This window comes from Cetorhinus maximus, chromosome 2, assembly GCF_964194155.1.
Source record: "Cetorhinus maximus chromosome 2, sCetMax3.hap1.1, whole genome shotgun sequence".
Lineage (NCBI taxonomy): Eukaryota > Metazoa > Chordata > Chondrichthyes > Lamniformes > Cetorhinidae > Cetorhinus > Cetorhinus maximus.
Window position 1 is genome coordinate 13987407 of NC_135880.1, and position 20337 is coordinate 14007743.

The 20337-nt window shown below is 43.0% G+C and overlaps 1 protein-coding gene across 14 annotated transcripts in view; it reads right to left on the reverse strand.

The window, feature by feature from the left end:
* The window catches only part of nek1 (NIMA-related kinase 1), a 166891-nt gene that overhangs the window by 10252 nt on the left and 136302 nt on the right, over positions 1-20337 (reverse strand). For all 14 annotated transcript variants that reach the window (XM_078560992.1, XM_078560972.1, XM_078560953.1 and 11 more), the window contains one exon: positions 1915-2048. In XM_078560992.1, coding sequence (XP_078417118.1) covers positions 1915-2048 — 134 coding nt within the window. The remainder of the gene's footprint in view (positions 1-1914; positions 2049-20337) is intronic.

A 20337-nucleotide genomic window follows, 5' to 3' on the forward strand; every position in this document is an offset into this window, starting at 1 on the left:
AGAGGTGCTACTGGAAGACTGGGTTTACAGTGCGTTTTTTTTGGGTGTCTTGGGGACAGATAAGAGTTGGGTGAAAAACATTGAGTGAATGTTCAGGAGTCCACCGGAAGAAAACCATTTGCAACTGTGCCAGTCAAGCAAGAAGCCCGTGTCAAGCTAGTGGTAACTCTTCACTGGTTTATGGCCTGAATTTTTCGGATAGCGGGGTCTTGTTTCCCGCCATCCGAAGAGTCAGTGGGGAACACATCCCTGCCAATTCCGACTGCCCCGCAGCTATTTCACACTCGAATGAGCGTCAATTGGCTGCAGGTGGGACTACCACCGATCGCTCAGGAGGAAGTCTCACCTTAGAAAGCTTACGGCCAATCAGATTGGCTGGTAGCTCTCCAGTCTCTGCAGCAGTAGCACTGCTGTGGACAGAAGTAGTAGTTCAGTACTGAGCCTAAGTCTGGGGAGTGGAGGCCCAGGTACGTTCAAGGGGTCCCAGGGCAGGGAGGGTAGGGAAGGCCTGGGGGCAGGGGGCATGAAGGGGCGATCAGTGTCTCAGCGGACAGCCCTGGTGGGGGAGGTCCAGGGGTGTTAAGGGGAATGTGGGGGGAGGGTGAACCCAGTCAGAAGGGGGCTTCTAATGGAGACGACCCTCACTTCCCACCCGAGGTGTAACCCTGTAGATTTTTGGCCTTCTCCCACGCCAGCTCAATCCTCCCACCAGCCTACAAATTGAGGCTGGGCAGGAAATGGACCTGAAATGGCCATTAATTGGCCACTTAAGGGCCTCAACTGAGGCAAGGGCAGGCTTCCTTGTCCTTGCCCACCCCAGCTTAAAATCGCTGAGAGGTCAGGGCGGGCGGGAACCTAAGGGGGAATCCTGTCCCTTCAATTTCATGCTTCCCCCCCCACCCCACCTAAAACCCCATCTGTGGGGGAGTGTAAAATTCTGGCCTCAATATCTGTAAGGATATTGTTGGGGTAAAGGAATGGGAATTTGAAGCACTTTCTTGTGTTTGTATTGAGATCTTGCCAACCTTTTTGTCGGTTGTAATATCGTCCGTTTTTTTCTTGTTCAATAAATGTTTTATTCTTTGTGTTAAAAAGTTCATCAAGAGACTCCTCTGAAATTGTTCAGTAAGTTTCCTCCATAGTTACTAAAAAAAGTTCTGGCCTGTAAAGCCAGGTTTCATTCTGGGATCTAACTTGTCCAGTATTAATGTCAGCTGGGATCGTAACATACCCTTTATGTAAGGAAGTAGCTTTATGACATCAACCCTCAATGGCCTAGCTCCACCAGAGGAAATAGATTTTCCTCTATCAAATCCTTTAATCATCTTAAATGCATTGATCTTCTATACATGAGGGAATGCAAGCCTAGTTTATGAAGCTGGTCCTTAAAGCAGAACTGGTTTAGTGCTTGTATCATTCTAATGAATAGAAAACTAGGATACACTGAACAATTTGAGTTTGATCACTTCATGGTCACAGTTTGAGAGAAATCAGGAAAGTGTGACTTTGCTTTCTGTCTTGTGATTCTCAGTACCAATTAACGGCAAATTGTAACAAGGATTTGGCATTCCAAGTTCACTAGAACACCAAGACAGCTAAATATGATTTCATCTCATTGCTTTGGTTTCAATACTGTCTGGTCAGTATTGAAGTTCGACCTCAAAAGAGTGAGATATTTCCCAGGAGTGCGTAAAATATCCCATCAGTTTCTGATAGGCAGGAACATCAAAAGTTTTGCACTGAGGACAGCCAGTGCAAAAGTGAGTTTGTCCAGCTTTGCATGAAAGGACTCAGATTTGAGAGTGGACTCTTCAATTCAATGCAAGTATTCAGAAATGCTCCGAATTTCTCAAATGTTCTAAAACACGTCTCAACTTGAACAAAATAATACAAGAAACAAAGAAACTGAAGAACCTTGATTTTGTTGTAAGCTTCAATGAAGTTTTCAAAGCCCATCTCCTGCTCTAGTGTCATTCGCAGCTCTTCCAATCTGCTGAAGACGCTGTCAAACTCAGCACTTTCGCCTGCAACATCTTCCTCGCTGTCATCTGCACAAATTGCAAGAACAGAAAACTCTTTAGGAACACCGTCACAAAACCCAGCCAGTCAAAACTGCTGATCTAAAAACTTTCAGATCAGCTTTTTGATCCCGCACCATTGAAAGTAGCCCAATTATTGCAGATGGCTTAATTTCATGGGGATTATATTACAAAGCTTTGTAAATTTCAGCCATTTGTGTTTTGGCAATTTAGTATGATCCATATGCATACAGCTGTGAACTCTAGCACTGCTGGGGTGTCCTATAGCAAGTCAAAACTCTGAGCTGGTTGCTTTTGCTAGGAAAAGAATTGGGTTACCAATAGTAAACATTCGGAATTAAAATAAAAAGTGTTTGGGAGGCTTTTTTGTACATTTCCAATTAAAAAATGATAGATAATTTCAATGAAGTTACAGTAAAGAATAGACTGTAGCTCAATGGTAATTAATGTTCATTATACAGATGATCCCCAACAGGCCATGTTAGAGATGCATTAGCATACGTGACATTAGCATGTGTGACTGCCTAATCCAGGAAGAAGCCTGGGCAGAGCCAGGAAAGCTGCTTCTGTGGCTAAGGCTAACCTTCTTCAGCTGTGACCAACATTTTAAACAGGTAACTTGGCTCCTTTCTTTGGGCAGAGTGTAGTAACTCCAGGAGGAGAATATTAAAATCACTGTCAAGAAGAGTACAAGTTTAAATCCATACCTAAACAAAACAACTTATCACAGTAATCAATTCTCATCTGTTGCAAAACTATCAAACTGCTTATCTGGCATCCAGTACTGGATGAGCAGAAATTCCCTCCAATTAAATATTGGGAAGTCATTGTTTTCAGTCACCTCTCTAAACTCTGTTGCCTAATTACCGACTCCATCTCTCTCCCTGGCAAAAGTCTGGGATTGACTCAATCTGTTTGCAACCTTGGGGTCACATTTAATCCCGAGTCAGCTTCTGTCCTCATATTCATACCATCACTGAGGCTTCCTATTTCCAACTCCGTAACATAGCCTGACTTTGCCTCTGTCTCAGCTCATCTGCCGCTGAAACCCTCATTCAGATCTTCATTACCTCCAGACTCGACTTTTCCAAAGCACACTTGGCAGGTCCCCCACACCCTACCCTCAACTTGAGGTCATCCAAAAACCTGCTATCCAGCGTCTCCACTTGCAGCAAGTCCCACTCCCACATTACCCTAATGCTTGCTGATCTACACTGGCTCCAGGTCAAGCAATGCCTTGATTTTAAAAACTCGCATCCTTGTTTTCTTTAAAATTCTCAAGCTTGTTTTCAAATCTCTCCATGGCTCTCCCGATCTCTGTAATCTCCTCCAGCCCCACTACCCTCTAAGATATCCACCATTGGTGGCTGTGCCTTCAGTCACCTAGGCCCCGAGCTCTAGATTTCCCTCTGCCTCCCTGCCTCACTTTCCTCCTTTAAAACACTCCTCAAAACATACTCTTATGATCAAGCTTTTGGTCATCTGACTGAATATCTCACGTGGCTGTGTCATATTTTGCTTTATAATGCTCTTCTGAAGTGCCTTGCAAAGTTTTATGTTAAAGGTGCTACATAAATAAGTCGCTGCCAAAGTTCTGAGCTCACAACCAGTTTCAGTAATCTACAAGTAGCAACATTACCATTGCTCACAGCATTTGAAACACTTACATCATATCCCCTCTTACACATTTCTCCAATTAAAGCAGGTCAGTCTCTTGTCATAATTTAGAAACTTAATTTTCAACTCTGAATCTGTATTATGTATTCGCAACTAGGATACATAAAGTTGTGCACAAAATTTTAAATGTGGCCCCACTCAAGATCAATTTTTAAGGTAATCAGCAGAAGAGCAAGAGATGAGAGAGAGAATTTATTTACGCACCAAGTTATGCTGATTTGCAATGCACGGCCTGAAACGGTGGTGGAAGTTGGTTCAATAGTATCTTTCAAAAGGGAGTTGAACACTTGGAAGGCAGAAAATTGGGGAAAGCGCAGGAGGGGTGGTGGGAATAATTGGATAGCTCTTTTAAAGAGCTGACAAAAGTATGATGGGCCAAATGGTCCTCATGTGCTGTAGAATTCTATGATTTGATGCAATGATAAAGTTGTTGGTTTTGACACAATCAAATGCTCTCAAGGTGCATTCCAGTGCATGATCAACTTTGTTGGCAATAGCTCAATACTATCTGGGGTGGGGGGGCAGTGCTGGTGAAAATTCAATCCATATGATTTCCTTTGCCATCTTGCTGCTCACTGGCTATTTGTTTCACGTCTCTTGCTTCAATATGTAAGAAAGTGATTTTAATTGTTAAAATTCACCTGCCATTTCTTTGTGGCGGGACCGGAAATTCCCGCCCAAAGTCAACAGACTTTTGGTCACTCTCCATATTTTCTGGTCCCACCCATGACTGGAAAAAGACCAGCCTTAGTTTAGCCACTTAATCAATCAGGATCCCTTTCAGTGCTTGAACTTTGCTTGCAATTGACCAGTTCTGACTTAATTGGTCTACATATCCTGCTTTCAGAAACTCACTCCTTTTTAGAATATTGCAAGAACAATCTTTGTATGGTGAACTTGAAGAATTGTGTAGAATTCTAGTCATTGTATTCTGACATCCTGAGAGAAGGAAGAAAGGAAGTGGCACTTTGAATTTAGGCTCTGAGCTACAGAGAAAGGCTATGAATGCCAGGAATGAAGGCTAGGAATGTTGGCAGTTCAGAAAATAAGACCCAGGAGAAATCCAGTTGGGATATTCAAGATCCTCAGGAGTATAATTAACTCGAATAATGTTTGACGTAATCAGAAAATTAAACCAGGATGCACAAACTCCAGCTCAGAAGTGGATTGGTAAACCGACTACCTGGGCAGGCAGAGTTAAGATGATGAGAGCAGGGAACTGGGTAGATATTTGGCAGAAATAGTTAGTGAAAGGTTACGTTGGTCCTTTTCCAACACTGGGACCAGAGAGATGGATTGCAAGATATCTCTGAACCTATACATTGCTACATGCCTAGCAGGCAGTGCTTAGATACAGTTTCTGTATTTATGCAATTTCAAAATTATCATACTCACTCACTTCCTTTTGCAGCCTAAAAAAAAAATGCCACCGTCATGACACATACTTGACTCATTTCATATGTGTTATGAATTCCAGTGTGAAATAATTAAATCCAGAATTAGGCAGTGTGTTTGGCTGGATTGCTTTGCAGGACATCAAGAGTGGGACTGGAGTAACGTGGAAGCCAGACAAAGCATGGACAGCTATTCTTAAATCATCTGTGTTTTCTTCTGGTGCTAGGTTCATATAGCCCCATTTCACAGTTTGCCATGGTACGACGTACTATGTATGGGCTAGTCTAGTGCCATAACCACTGCCTCACCATACCCCAGATTCTCACTTGATCTTTATAGGAGAATACTTTGGAGCTAGAGTCTTACGCTTGCTGGTATGTTGTCCTTGGCTGTTATGTGAAACAGAACTATACAATGATTAGTAAAACCCAAGTATTCATCCTGTTAAAACCATATCCGCAAGGGATATATTTCTTTTAAAATTTGGAAGGACATTGTATTATTTGAACACTTAAGAACTGACCTGGATTTTTTTTTAAAAAAAAGGTTGCAAGTTCATCTTGGACTGGAGCAAGCATGCCTTTTCCAAGAAATCATGTCATCAGCTAAATGATCAGCATGGCAAATGTGGAGGAGAGCTATTTGTTTGTTTGAACTGCAAACACTTTAATTGATGGAAAAAAAACTGTTTTAAAGGGAAAGGCCTCAGTGATTTACTGGAAATCACCTGATGGAGACGAACTTTATGTTTTCAACTCAGTTGGGAATGAACTGAGAAGGGGAAAAGCTGCCCAGCTTGCCCTCTCCTTGCTTTACTTGTAATAGTGTGGTTATCAGTATCCAGCTAGAAACCCTCACTTCAGGGGAACTTAGCTGTATTTGGAAGCCCGAGAGGCTGGGACAAGAAGCATTGATCCGACTCCATTTTCCTCTATGCTGAAGCTCTGTTGGTGAGAACCTCCAGATATCTACTAGACCTCACATGAGGGAGCACCAGATCAACAGCATCAAAGCCCTGTGAACTTTATCTTTTTTATATAAAGTCTTTTTCTTCAACTGCCCATCTCTGCAGAGACCCTATTTGTTTGTCCTTTGTGTTTGTGTGTATGTGCGTGTGCACATCACCAGATTACAAATTGTGTGCTAACCAGTTCTTTTTTAAAAACAAAGCTGCAAGAAGTTTTGTTTTATAATAAATCATAATTCTGAGTTTATTGAAAGAAGCCTGATTAAAGTCTCTTTATTCTGGGCCCAGCAATAGTGCCGGTAAATAATTGGCTATTCTGGAGAGTGAATTAAACATTTACGCTAATGGTATGACTTGTGGAGTAGTGGGGTTAGATAAACTGTGCACTCCTCCCATCCCAGTCATAACATAAATGGGTCTCTTGCAGGATATTTGAAACACGGGCAATGGGTGATTGGACGCAGAATAATAATAATTGGTAAAGGATAAAAGGACACATACCAGGTTTCTTAGACAATAGTAAACCAAAATGGCTTTGGAAGTTGCTAAGACATTTCTAGAGTGAAGATGTAACCCTGGCCAATTTACATAAAGTAACCAAGTCTAAGCTAGTGGGGTTGGCAGATAAACTGCAGTTAGGATTAACCGTAGGCGGTGAGGAAAACAAACAGTTGAGGTAATAGTACATCATTTAAAATTGGAAGGGATACAAGAGAGACCATGTTCTCCAGGGGTGAGTCCATTGAGTTAGCTAGGATTCAGCTGCAAATGAAGCAGCTTGAACACGAAAAGTAAACAAGTAAACTTAAATTAGAAAGAAAAGAAAAAGAGCAGAGGAAATGGAAATTTAATAACTTGAACTTGACCTCCAGAGAGAGATAAATTAGCAAGGAGGGAAAAGAGAGAAGGAACAAGGAAGGGAATACCAGCTTAAAAGGCTGGAATTATAAAATGAGGCCTCAGATGCTGGGGAAAATTATGATAAAAAAAACACCCCCAACCCAAAGCCCAGTGGGGAGATGTTTAAATTTGTACAAGCCCTTCCAAAGTTTGAGGAAAGGGATGTAGAAGCATTCGTTATTTCATTTGAGAAGGTATCTCAGCAAATGAAGTGGCCAAAAGAAATGTGGACATTACTCCTACAGAGTAAGTTGGTGGGTAGAGCCCATGGAGTTTGAGGTTTCTGTGGATTATGATGCACTAAAACAGGCTATTCTTAGTGCTTACGATTGGGTCCCTGAAGCGTTCAGGTAGAAATTTCAAAACACAAGGAAACAATCTGGTCAGACCTATATTGAGTTTGAGAGGGTAAAGCAAAGTAATTTTGACCGTTAGGTACTGCCATTAAAGGTAAATGCAACATATGAAGCTCTTAAGGAAATAATTCTCTTGGAAGAATTTAAAAATTCATTTCTTTCAGTAGTTAGAACGCAAATTGAAGTTCAAAGGGTTGCAATAGCTAGACAGGCAGCGGAGATGGTTGACAATTATGAACTGGTTCATAAATCCAAACCTTCTTTCCCTCACCCCCACAAACCTAAGGATAGAAAGAAGGAAGATGAAAGAAAGGCAAGTACCCAGGGAAGAGAAGGGACAGCTGGGACTGCCCCAGAAATTCCTACTCAGGCCAGAAAGGAAGCTGCGGAGGGTAGAAGTGATATTCAAAGGCCTAAGTGTTTCCATTCTAACAAGGTGGGACACGTTTGTGTAGATTGCTGGAAGTTGCACAGGAAATCCATGGAATTTATTGGGGTATGCAAGGGATTTTCAGGAAAAGGAGCCCTGACTAAAAATACAACAGATCAAGCAATAACGTTAACTACAGCTGTGAAACCATGTGTGAACACTGCTGAGAGTTCAGGAAAGTTGAATAAGATACATGAGTGTTATAAAGATTTTTGTCGAATAAAAGTAACCCCTTATCCCTCAAATGAGGCAGCTAAATCTATAGTTATGATAAGGGATATGGGAGCCACTCAAACACTTTTGTTGGGGAAAGGCATAACTTTTCCCCAAGAAAGTGCATCAAAAGCCAAAGTTTTAACAAATGGTGTTGGAGGGGAGTATATACCTGTACCTTTGTACTGGGTGCACTTGGATTGTGGTCTAATGTCTGGGACAGTGACGGTAGGGATTGTCCAGAAGTTACCCGTAGATGGAGTCGACTCACTCCTGGGAAATGATTTAGCCAGAGCGAAGGCAATAGCTTCTTCCATAATTATGAAAAGCCCAAGTGAGGTTAAAGAGACGGAGCAGTTACAGGAAAAGGTACCAGGAGCTTTTCCTTCATGTGTGATGACCCAAGCAATGGCTAAGCAAAGTTCATCATCGGAGGTCAAAACGATACAACAGATGGATGTTTGGTTAGCTGAAACTTTAAGGACTTAGAAAGAGATGTTTAGTAAATATAAACATATGAAATAGGAAAAGTAGGCCAATTGGCCCCTTGAGCCTGCTCCACCATTCAATAAGATCATGCTTAGGTGGAATTCCTAGAACTAAACAGGAAGTCATGAGATTTTTTAGTGACATGCGGCTTTTATCCTAAGTTTGTGCCAAACTTCACATTCCCATCTACCCCCAATAACCTTCAATTCCCTTGCCTAACACAAATCTATTTACCTCCACTTTAAAGATATTCAATGACTTTGCCTCCAGCGCCTTCTGAGGCAGCAAGTTCCAAAATCTTCTTTAGTTGAGGCTCACAAGCCGATCCGGAGTTAAGTAAGATAGCACAATCAGCCCAAACTGAAGCTGGAGCGAAGGGAGTTCCAGAATATTGTACTAAAAGTGGGCAACTAATGAAGAAGTGGAAAGCTCATCACAGACCTGCAAATGAAGAGTGGGCAGTTTTTCATCAGGTAGTGGCACCGCCCAAATATCATAGAGATACTATGGATAGCACATGAAATTCCAAGGCAGGACATGTAGGCATATGGAAAACTCAAGCACAGATAAACCGACAATTTTACTGGCCGGGTCTTTACAAGGACGTGGTGCAGTTTTGTAAAACGTGACACACATACCAGATGGCAGGAAAACCATAACCTACAATCAAATCGGCACCCTTAATTCCCATACCAGTTTTTGAGGAACCATTTAGGAGGGTGTTAGTCGGCTGTGTGGGACCGTTACCAACAACGAAAGCATGACACCAATATATCCTTACTATTATGGGTCTGAAACTAGATTTCCAGAGGTCATCCCTTTAAGGACAATTACAGCTAAAGTAGTGATGGAGAAGTTAACCCTTTTTTTAAAAACTTGATATGGATTACAAACCAGGGCTCCAATTTTACGTCAAAAATTTTTCAAAAGTTTGGGTTCAAGCAGTCAAAATCCACAGCGTATCATCCACAGGCACAGGGAGCTTTGGAGAAGTACCACCAAACCTTCAAAACAATTAGAGCATATCGTCATGAACATCCCCATGATTGGGACAAAGGACTGGACTTTCTTTTATTTGTTACTGAGATTCACCAAGTGAATCTACTGGTTTTAGTCCTTGCAAATTAATTTATGGACATGAAATGAGGTCCTCTGAAATTAATCAAGGAAAAGTTTTTTTGGAGAGAACGACGAATCCTCTATGTAGATTATGTGTCTGTGTTTCAAGAACGGCTCACAGGAGCCTGCAAAGTGGCTCAAGAACATCTTAAAGTTTCTCAAACAAAGATGAAGGAATGGGCAGATAAGCAAGCTGCGACCCGAACATTACAAACAGGGAATGAAGTATTAGTGTTAGAGTTTACAGGGGGAACCTCTGAAAACATGGTTCATAAAAAGTAATTAACAGTAAATGATTTGATAGACAGCCCATATTGCAGCAAAAAGAACTGGCTGTGTCATATCCATATGTTAAAACAATACCATCATAGGGAGGAGGGTAAGGAGGAACAGGTATGTCAGGTTGTAAGCACAGCGGAGGACAAAAGAGGCAATGAGAGGGAGTTCTTGAATGAGTGAGTAAATTATCTAGGGCATATCATAGGGCAGGGGCAAGTATTGCCAAGAACACTGAAAGCACAAGCTTTGGTGGAATTCCTAGAACTAAACAGGAAGTCATGAGATTTTTTAGTGACATGCGGCTTCTATCCTAAGTTTGTGCCAAACTTCATCACAATAGCTGCTCCACTAATGGATTTATTGCAAAAGGCAGCAAAGATGGTATGGTCAAAAGAATGCCAGGCAGCTTTTGACAAGCTGAAGGCTATCCTAACTAATGAACTAATTAGCCGCCCCTAATTTTGTTAAACCCTTCAAGGTGGCAATAGACGCGAGTGACTGGGGGGTGGGTGTGGTCTTATTGCAGGAAGATGAATTGGGCATAGAGAAGCCAGTGAGGTACTTTTCTAAAAAAATAAATTGGCATCAAAAGAGATACTCTAGGGTAGAAAAGGAAACCCTGTGATTGTTACTCGCTCTTAAACATTTTGAGGGATATATCCATCATGGCTGTAAAGAAACACTAGTATATCCTGACAATAATCCCTTGGTCTTTATGGAAAAATTTAAGGCTCAATGACAGACTATGACGATGGAGCTTGCTAATACAGCCTTATAATATAAAGATTGTTCATATTGCCAGGAAGAATCATATAATTGCTGATGCATTATCAAGAATGTAATTTTTGTAGAATTATTTGGAAATCAAGAAAATCAAAGAAAATTGTACAGATTCTGTATAAGGAGTGAATATATTTGTATACCGTATATGTTTTCCCTGTACACTTTGTAATGAAACGCATTTGGAAATGGCATTTTATTTCTTAAGGGCAGGGGCATGTTAGGGCCATATCCACAAGAACTACATTTTCTTTTAAAATTTGGAAGGACATTGTATCATTTGGACACTTGGGAATTGACCTGGAATTTTTTTTTAAAAAAGGTCATAAGGTCATCTTGGACTGGACCAAGAATGCCTTTTCCAAGAAATCGCATGATGTCAGCTAAATGACCAGCATTTATTGTGGAGGAAAGCTATTTGGTAATTTGAACTGCAATCACTTTAAATGAGTTTGTTTTCCCCATCAATTAAAGGCAAAGGCCTCAGTGACTTACTGGAAATCACCTGATGGAGATGAGCTTTATGTTTTGAACTCAGCTGGGAATGAAATGAGATGGGGAAAAGCTGTCCAGCTCATCCTCTCCTTGCCTTGCTTCAAATACAGTGTGGTTATCAGTATCCAGCTAGGAATCCTCACTTCAGGGTAACTTGTCTGTATTTGGAAACCCAAGATGCTGAGATGTGAAGGATTGATCTGGCTCCATTTTCCTCCAAGCAGAAGCTCCGTTGGGGAGAACCTCCAGATATCTACTGGGACTAGCAACCCATCCTCGCACGAGGGAGCACCAGATCGACCCTGCAAACTTTATCCTTTTTATAAAGTTTTTTTCTTCAACCACACATCTCTGCAGAGACCCTATTTGTTTGTCCTCTGTTTGTGCGTGCATGTGCGCATGTTGGGGAATTTTAAAAGGGATAGATAGTTACGCTTCCAGATTACAAACTGTGTATTAACCAGTTCTTGCAATATGTTTCAAAAAAAGTTTCATCTTATAATAAACCAATCATTCTGATTTATTGAAAGAAGCCTGGTTAAAGTCTCTTTTATCCTGGGTCTAACAGTAGCGAAGGTAAATAATTGGCCATTTTGGTAAGTCAATTAAGCATTTACGCCAATGGGATGACCTGTGGTGTAGTGGGGCTAGATAAACCGTGCACACACCCAATCTGGGTCATAACAATCCAAATTACTTTCAGATGAGTCAGAGCAGGCTCCATCTTCCCATTTAGATGGCATTATTCTAAGAACAACAGGAAGTTTTCCCTACATCCAAGCCAGCAGATACCCAGAACTATAAGACGTAGGAGTAGAAGTAGGCCATTCAGCCCATCGAGTCTGCTCTGCCATTCAATGAGATCATGGCTGATCTGGTAATCCTCAACTCTGCTTTCCTGCCTTTTCCCCATATCCCTCGATTCCCTTACCTTTTTTATTCATTTACGGGATATGGGCTTTGCTGGTGGGGCCAGCATTTATTGCCCTCCCTAGTTGCCCTTGAGAAGATAGTGGTGAGCTGCCTTCTTGAACCACTGGAGCCATGTGGTGTCGATACATCAAAAGTGCTGTTAGGAAGGGAGTTTCAGGATTTTGACCCGGCAACAGTGAAGGAACGGCGATATATTTCCAAGTCAGGATGGTGAGTGCCTTGGAGGGGAACTTCCAGGAAGTGATGTTCCCATGTATCTGTTGCTCTTGTCCTTCTAGATGGTAGTGGTCGTGGGTTTGAAACGTGCTGTTGAAGGAGCTGTGGTGAATTCCTGTAGTGCACCTTGCAGATGGTACACACTGCTGCTACTGTGCGTCGGTGGTGGAGGGAGTGAATGTTTGTGGATGTGGTGCCAATCAAGCGGGCTGCTTTGTCCTGGATGGTGTCAAGCTTCTTAAATGTTGTGGGAGCTGCACTCATCCAGGCAAGTAGGGAGTACTCCATCACACTCCTGACTTGTGCCTTGTTGATTGTGGACAGGTTTTGGGGAGTCAGGAGGCGAGTTACTCGTCGCAGGATTCCTAGCCTCTGGCCGGCTCTTGTAGCCACAGTATTTATATGGATAGTCCAGTTCAGTTTCTGGTCAATGGTAACCCCCAGGATGTTGATAGTGGGGTTTCAGTGATGGTAATGCCATTGAACATCAAGGGGTGATGGTTAGATTCTCTCTTGTTGGAGATGGTCATTGCCTGACACTTGTGTGGCGTGAATGTTACTTGCCACTTGGTCAGCCCAAGCCTGGCTATTGCCCAATGTTGCATTTGGACAATGACTGCTTCAGTACCTGAGGAGTCACGAATGGTGCTGAACACAGTGAACATCCCCACTTCTGACATTATGATGGAAGGAAGGTCGTTGATGAAGCAGCTGAAGATGTTGGGGCCGAGGACACTACCCTGAGGAACTCCTGCGGTGATGTCCTGGAGCTGAGATGACTTATCTCCAACAACCACAACCATCTTCCTTTATGCTAGGTATGTCTCCAACCAACAGTGAGTTCCCACCCACCCCCCCTGATTCCCATTGACTCCAGTTTTGCGAGGGCTACTTGATGCCACACTGTCGAATGCGGCCTTGATGTCAAGGGCAGTCTGCTTAAAAATCAATCTCAGCCTTGAATATACTTAATAACCCAGCCTCTACAGCTCTCTGCAGTAAAGAATTCCACAGATTCACTACCCTCAGGAGAAGAAATTCCTCCTCATCTGTCTTAAATAGGCGAACTCTTACTCAGATTATGCCCTCTGGTCCTAGACTCGCCCACAAGGGGAAACAACCTCTCAGCATCTACCCTGTCAAGCCCCTTAAGAATCTTGTGTGTTTCAATAAGGTCACCTCTCGTTCTTCCAAACTACAATGAGTACAGGCCCAATCTACTCAACCTCTCCTCACTGGAAAATTCCTCCATAACCCAGGGTCAACCTAGTGAACCTTGGGAACTATTATAAAAAACTGATTAACTTGTCATTTGTTTGCTGTTCATAGGACCTCGCGGCTTGCCAACTGGCTGTCACATTTGCCAATATAACGAGTGCACTCCCCAGAATATAATCTGTTGGTTGTAAACAAAAAACATTTTGGGAAGTCCAAAGGACAGGATGAGAAGCTAAGTAAATTCATGTTCTTTCTTTATCACTAACCAGTTTGAGAGAACTGATGTAAAATACATTTTATATAGCAACTAACCCCAATTCTCCACCTCACCTATTTAGAATCACTCAATCATTACTGATTCACTTACACCACTCCTTTCCAGTTACTGCTCCTTGGCCTGCTTCACACCTGGGTTTCTGGGATACCAATGTCACTTCCAACAAGTTTCCTTCCAACTGTTCTGGAGTTGCAGGATAAAAGCAGCTGCCAGTTTGCTAATTTGACAGCCTATTTAATATTAATATTGCTGCCATTCTTAATGACAGGTCCAAATTTGAATCCATTGGACCTACTGCTCAACATGACCAGACAGCCTTGCTCGAAAGTAAGCTTTAAAAAAAAAAAACACGTGCTGGACTGCTGTAAGAGCGATGAGCTACCGCGTGATATATATGACATGGTTCATCCTCACAGTTGGCTACGTCTGCGTACGTATGGGCCAAGACACGCAAAAGTGATGTCCCTTTATGCCCCATCTTTACTATGACCGGTTCTGCACAACATGAATTGGCCAAATGGTTGGGTGAATTGTTACAACCAGTTCTGACCAACTTTGCCACATGCATGATGAAGGACTCCTTCGCATTTGCAAAGGCCATATAAGACTTGCATATCAATAGCAATGCTGTCTCCATGTGCTCATTTGACATTGCTAGCCTACTCACCAATCTTCCACTTAAGTAAGCCATAGATATTTGTGCTGCAGCACTACGCAATGGCGATCTAGGCCCACCACCATTGCATGAATCAGCACTCACTGAACCTATGAACTTGGCAACTCACACAGTTGAGTTCAGTTTTAATATGCCCAAATAGATGGTGTTGCCATGGGATCCCCTCAAGGCCCAAGCTCTCGTAAACATCTTTCTTGGGTTCCATGAGAAACGTGTCTTCAATAGAATAACACCTAACCTTCTACCACTTGTATATTTCCGATATGTGGACGATACGTTTGCTCTATTTAAATCTGCAGCTGCATGTAATAATTTCCTTACATGTCTTAATAGGCTCCATCCTGCGCTCAAACTCACCTTGAAATGGAGCAGTCAAATGAACTCCACTTCCTAGACGTACTAGTTGAGAAATCTGCCTGGGGATTCTCTATCATGATCTACCAAAAGCCTACCTTCACTGGTCAATTACACTTCCACATGCTATAAGACTGGTCTCATCAGCAACTTTGTAAATGGGGCCCAAGCCACTTGCTCACGATGCAAGCTTGATGCTGAAGTAGGGTGCATCAAAGGCATCCTGCAGGATGATGGCTACCCCGATCAGATCATTTTGCGCTGTATACCACACAAACTCATGAATTGGCCTAAGGCCATCACCTTCGGCCCTGAAAAGTGCCCAATCTACCTCAGATTACCCTGGAAGGGCAAGATATCTCAGCAATTTGAGCAACAGGTGAAGCTAGCTGTTTTACGCTACTACTACGCGGTAGCAACACAAATTGTATTCGCCACTAACAGAATGCTGCCGTCAAGCCAAAAAGTCGTTCTGCCTATCACACAAATGAGTAACATGGTATTTGAATTTCAGTGCCAGTATGATGCTAAGCATAAATATAAAAGCAAAATACTGCGGATGCTGGAAATCTGAAACAAAAACAAAAATACCTGGAAAAATTCAGCAGATCTGACAGCATCTGTGGAGAGAGATACAGTTGACGTTTCGAGTCCATACGACTCTTCGTTAGAACTAAGGAAATAGAGAAATGAGGTGAAATATAAGCTGGTAAAGGGGGGTGGGACAAGTAGAACTGGATAGAGAGCCAGTGATAGGTGGAGGCAAAGAAGAGATTGCCAAAGATGTCATAGACAAAAGGGTGTTGAAGGTGGTAATATTATCTAAGGAATGTGCTAATGGGAACATTAAGGGTAGCAAGCAGGACAAGCTCGTGACAGATGGCCCTAGTGGGGGTGGGGTGGGGGGGAAGGGATCGAAATGGGCTAAAAGGTGGAGATAAAACAATAGACCGAAATAAATTTAAAAATAGGTGGGAAAAGAAAAATATATTTTTTTTAAAATTATAAATTATTGGAAAAGGGGGGATCGGAAAGCGGGTGGGGATGGAGGAGATAGTTCACGATCTGAAATTGTTGAACTCAATATTAAGTCCGGAAGACTGTAAAGTGCCTAGTCGGAAGATGAGGTGCTGTTCCTCCAGTTTGCGTTGAGCTTCACTGGAACACTGCAGCAGGCCAAGGACGGACATGTGGGCATGAGGGCAGGGTGGTGTGTTGAAATGGCAAGCGACAGGGAGGTCTGGGTCATGCTTGCGGACAGACCGAAGGTGTTCCGCAAAGCGGTCACCCAGTCTACGTTTGGTCTCTCCAATGTAGAGGAGACCGCATTGGGAGCAGCGAATGCAGTAGACTAAATTGAGGGAAGTGCAAGTGAAGTGCTGCTTCACTTGAAAGGAGTGTTTGGGCCCTTGGACGGTGAGGAGGGGGGGGGGAAGTAAAGGGACAGGTGTTGCACCTTCTGTGGTTGCATGGGAAGGTGCCGTGGGAGGGGGTTGAGGTGTATGGGGTGATGGAAGAGTGGACCAGGGTGTCCCAGAGGGAGCGATCCCTGCGGAAAGCCTCTAGGGGGAGTGAAGGGAAGATGTGTTTGGTGGTGGCATCTTGCTGGAGTTGGTGGAAATGGTGGAGGATGATCCTTTGAACGCGGAGGCTGGTGGGGTGATAAGTGAGGACAAAGAGGACCCTACCATGGTTCTGGGAGGGAGAGCAAGGTGTGAGGGTGGATGCGCGGAAGATGGGCCGGACATGGTTGAGGGTCCTGTCAACTACCGTGGGTGGAAAACCTCGGTTAAGGAAGAAGGAAGACATGTCAGAGGAACTGTTTTTGAAAGTGGCATCATCAGAACAGATGCGACGGAGGCGAAGGAACTGAGAGAATGGGATGGAGTCCTTACAGGAAGCGGGGTGTGAGGAGCTGTAGTCGAGGTAGCTGTGGGAGTCGGTAGGCTTGTAATGAATATTGGTGGACAGTCCATCACCAGAAATTGAGACAGAGAGGTCAAGGAAGGGAAAGGAAGTGTCAGTGATGGACCACGTGAAAATGATGGAGGGGTGGAAATTGGAAGCAAAATTAATAAATTTTTCCAGATCCAGACGAGAACATGAAGCGGCACCAAAGCAATCATCGATGTACCAGAGAAAGAGTTGTGGGAGGGGGACTGAGTAGGACTGGAACAAGAAATGTTCCACATACCCCATAAAGAGACAGGCATAACTGGGGCCCATGCGGGTACCCATAGCCACACCTTTTATTTGGAGGAAGTGAGACGAGTTTAAGGAGAAATTGTTCAGTGAGAGAACAAGTTCAGCCAGACGGAGGAGAGTAGTGGTGGATGGGGATTGTTCGGACGTCTGCTCGAGAAAGAAGCGGAGAGCCCTCAGACCATCCTGGTGGGGGATAGAGGTGTAGAGGGATTGGACGTCCATGGTGAAGAGGAGGCGGTTGGGGCAGGGAACTGGAAATTGTTGATATGATGTAGGGTGTGAGAGGAATCACGGATGTAGGTGGGAAGAGACTGGACAAGGGGAGAGAGGATGGAGTCAAGATAGCAAGAAATGAGTTCCGTGGGGCAGGAACAGGCTGACACAATCGATCTGCCGGGACAGTCCTGTTTGTGGATTTTGGGTAGGAGGTAGAAGCGGGCCGTCCAATGCTAGGCATGTAGGCCTTACCTCCCAAAGACTGGCAGATTGTAACAAACAGCATGTCCCAGCCTTTGTTCGCAACAGGCAAGGTACAGACTGTACCCAACAAGCCTGTGCTTGCAAAACTCAAAACAGTGTCCAAAATTAGATGTGATTCTGCGATTGGACAACACTTGCTAAATAATTCTCAATGTGCTAAAAATTACGCTGACAACCAATCTAAGATAGTCAGTCGGGCTTGCAGTGTGGCACGTGTGGGTGTACTGGAAGCTACATATATTAATACACAAGGCCCTGTTCTTTGGAGGCAATGAGAACATGTACACACATTGCGCCTGTTTCAGCTAAACAAAATGTGACAGCCATTCGCTGACTCATTCCTCAAAACAACGCTTTGACCAATCAGGATCAAGCTGCCTGGTTTAAATTTCAAACAATGCTTGGCAATTAACTGTCAGTCACCATCACTGGTGCACTCTCCATGGCAACACCTCTACCATAGTCCACTTGCCAACCAATCAGCACTCTCTTCACATACAGTACAATTTGTTGTTTCCCCCTTTTATTAGTATTCTTGCAAAGTGTCCTGATGAGTGCAAGAAGAAAAGCTTTGACATGTGTCTTTTTTCAGCAATACTCAAGTTCTGTACAACCAAACAACTATTTATTAATATATCATCTATATCTCCCTCTTCTGCAGCTGTGCTCACCTTTATTTTGATAGCTGCCGTGTCCTCTGGCCAAAAACGTTAACTCTCTAACTAACTTACCTGCTCTATCTTTTCGAAACATGTTATACCATTCTAGCTTCATCTCTTGTCCATCTTCTCCTTGCAGCCATGTCTCTGTAATGTCAATAACGCCAATATTTTGACTAGCTGCAAATGTTTCTAATTCTAAAGGTTCATTCTAAATGTATTACTATGAATATTCCACTACAGCCTTCAATGCTTTTTTTTATAAAAACACACCAGTATGCTGTCTGCCCATTTGAGGATGGTGCTTGTTCAGTTACCTGCTCATGATTCACCTATTGCTAAAACACACTTGTTTAGGAATGTGAATGGCAAGTTTGGGACTGAAATGACAGAACGTTGGATAATGCCAGGATACTTGGTACCCTTCGGTTTGAATTTATCCATCATATTTTTCTTTGATAGAACTTCAAATACCCATACAAGATATCACAACTATTTCAGTCCTTTTTTCCTTTCTCTTTTCTGAAGGTGCTGACTCTTACTGGGTTGGCAGCCCTTAGTTATCCCATTCAACTGACCACGGTGAATAGGAAAATGGGAGGGGAGGACAGCATCATATCAGAGCTCATTCCTGCTCTCAACCGATACTCACTTTCCAGCATAGGTTACGGATTATCAGTCACAAATGGGAACTTAAGCTGATATTGTTTTTTCCCCCACTTCCTAGCCCAGGGCCACCAAAGTCAAATGTAGCACCATAGCTGTAGCTGAGCTCAACTAACTCAAGAACCTGTGGATTGAAGGTCTTTTTAGTTTGTTTGGCTCTGTAGCAAACTGCAAGTGAAGTCACCCACCAAGTCATCGGACCTAGTCTCTGTAATCACAATCTAACATTTAAGCCAGATAGGTCCACAGTATTTCAGGGACCTTCTGACAATTGACCAGCCAGCCTGGCCAACAAACAGTAAGTGCATGTCCCTGGGGACTGGATACTCGACATTTGGCTCCAGAAAATCATACAAGGCAACGCCCATGTTGGTATGGTGATCGTGGGTGGATAGGAAGAAGGGTAATTTGACGGTTTAGATGGTTAAATACTAGCAGTTCCCCTGACCAAACCCAGCATTCCCTCAGCCTCCACTGCAGCAAAATGCACTAATTTCTCTGAGTTTAGTTAAGTGGTATCTTTGCACCCAAATGGAGAGAGTATGCATTCCATATTCGTCAAATAGAAACTCAATGTTTTGGATTTCCCAGTAGCTTGAGATGTCAGACATCAAGCTGACCAAAATAAACATATTGTAACCATTACTCCCACAAAATCTTACCACGCTCTACTTCTATTTTAGCCTTCAATTGCTTGATGAGTTCCATTCCTCCCTTCCAACACCTGCATCATCACCCCAATTGTATTTCTTCACTTATCACACAAGCACAGCAGTAAGCCATTCAGTTAGATTATGGCAAATCTGTAGCTCAACTCCATTCACCTGCTTGTGTTCAATACCCCTCGAAAGCCTTACCTCACAAAATTCCATTCACCTGAGCTGTGAAAATATCAATTGACCCGAAATTCACAGCTTTTTTGGGTGAGATAATGCTTCCTGATTTCACTCCTAAATGGCCTAGCCCCAATTTTAAAATTATGCCTCCTTGTTCTGGCTATCCCCACTGGATGACTTCTCTGTACCTTTTTTAAAAAAAATTCTTTCATGGGATGTGAGCATCACTAACAAGTCCAGAATTTGCTGCCCATCCTTAATTGCCCTGGAGAAGGTGGTGAGCCACTTTCTTGAACCACCACAGCCCACGAGGTATAGGTACACCCACAGTGCTGCGAGGAAAGGAGCTCCAGCTTTTTGGTCCAGTGACAGTCAAGGAATGGCAAATTCCTTAATAATTTTAAATAGCTCAGTTAGATCAAACCCAATCCAAGCTTATGCAAGCTGTCTCAATTTTACCCTTTAAACATCAGTGTCATTCTGGTGAAACTGCATTATACCACCATGCCTCCACCTCACCACAAAGCCAATATATCCTTTGGTGCCCAAAACTGAATGCAGTGCTCCAAATGGGGTCAATATAATTGAACCATCACTTCTTCACCTTTAAATTCCAATCCCTTTAGGATTAAATCCAAAATTCTGAGAGCTGCTCTTACTTCTTTCAACACTCAGGAT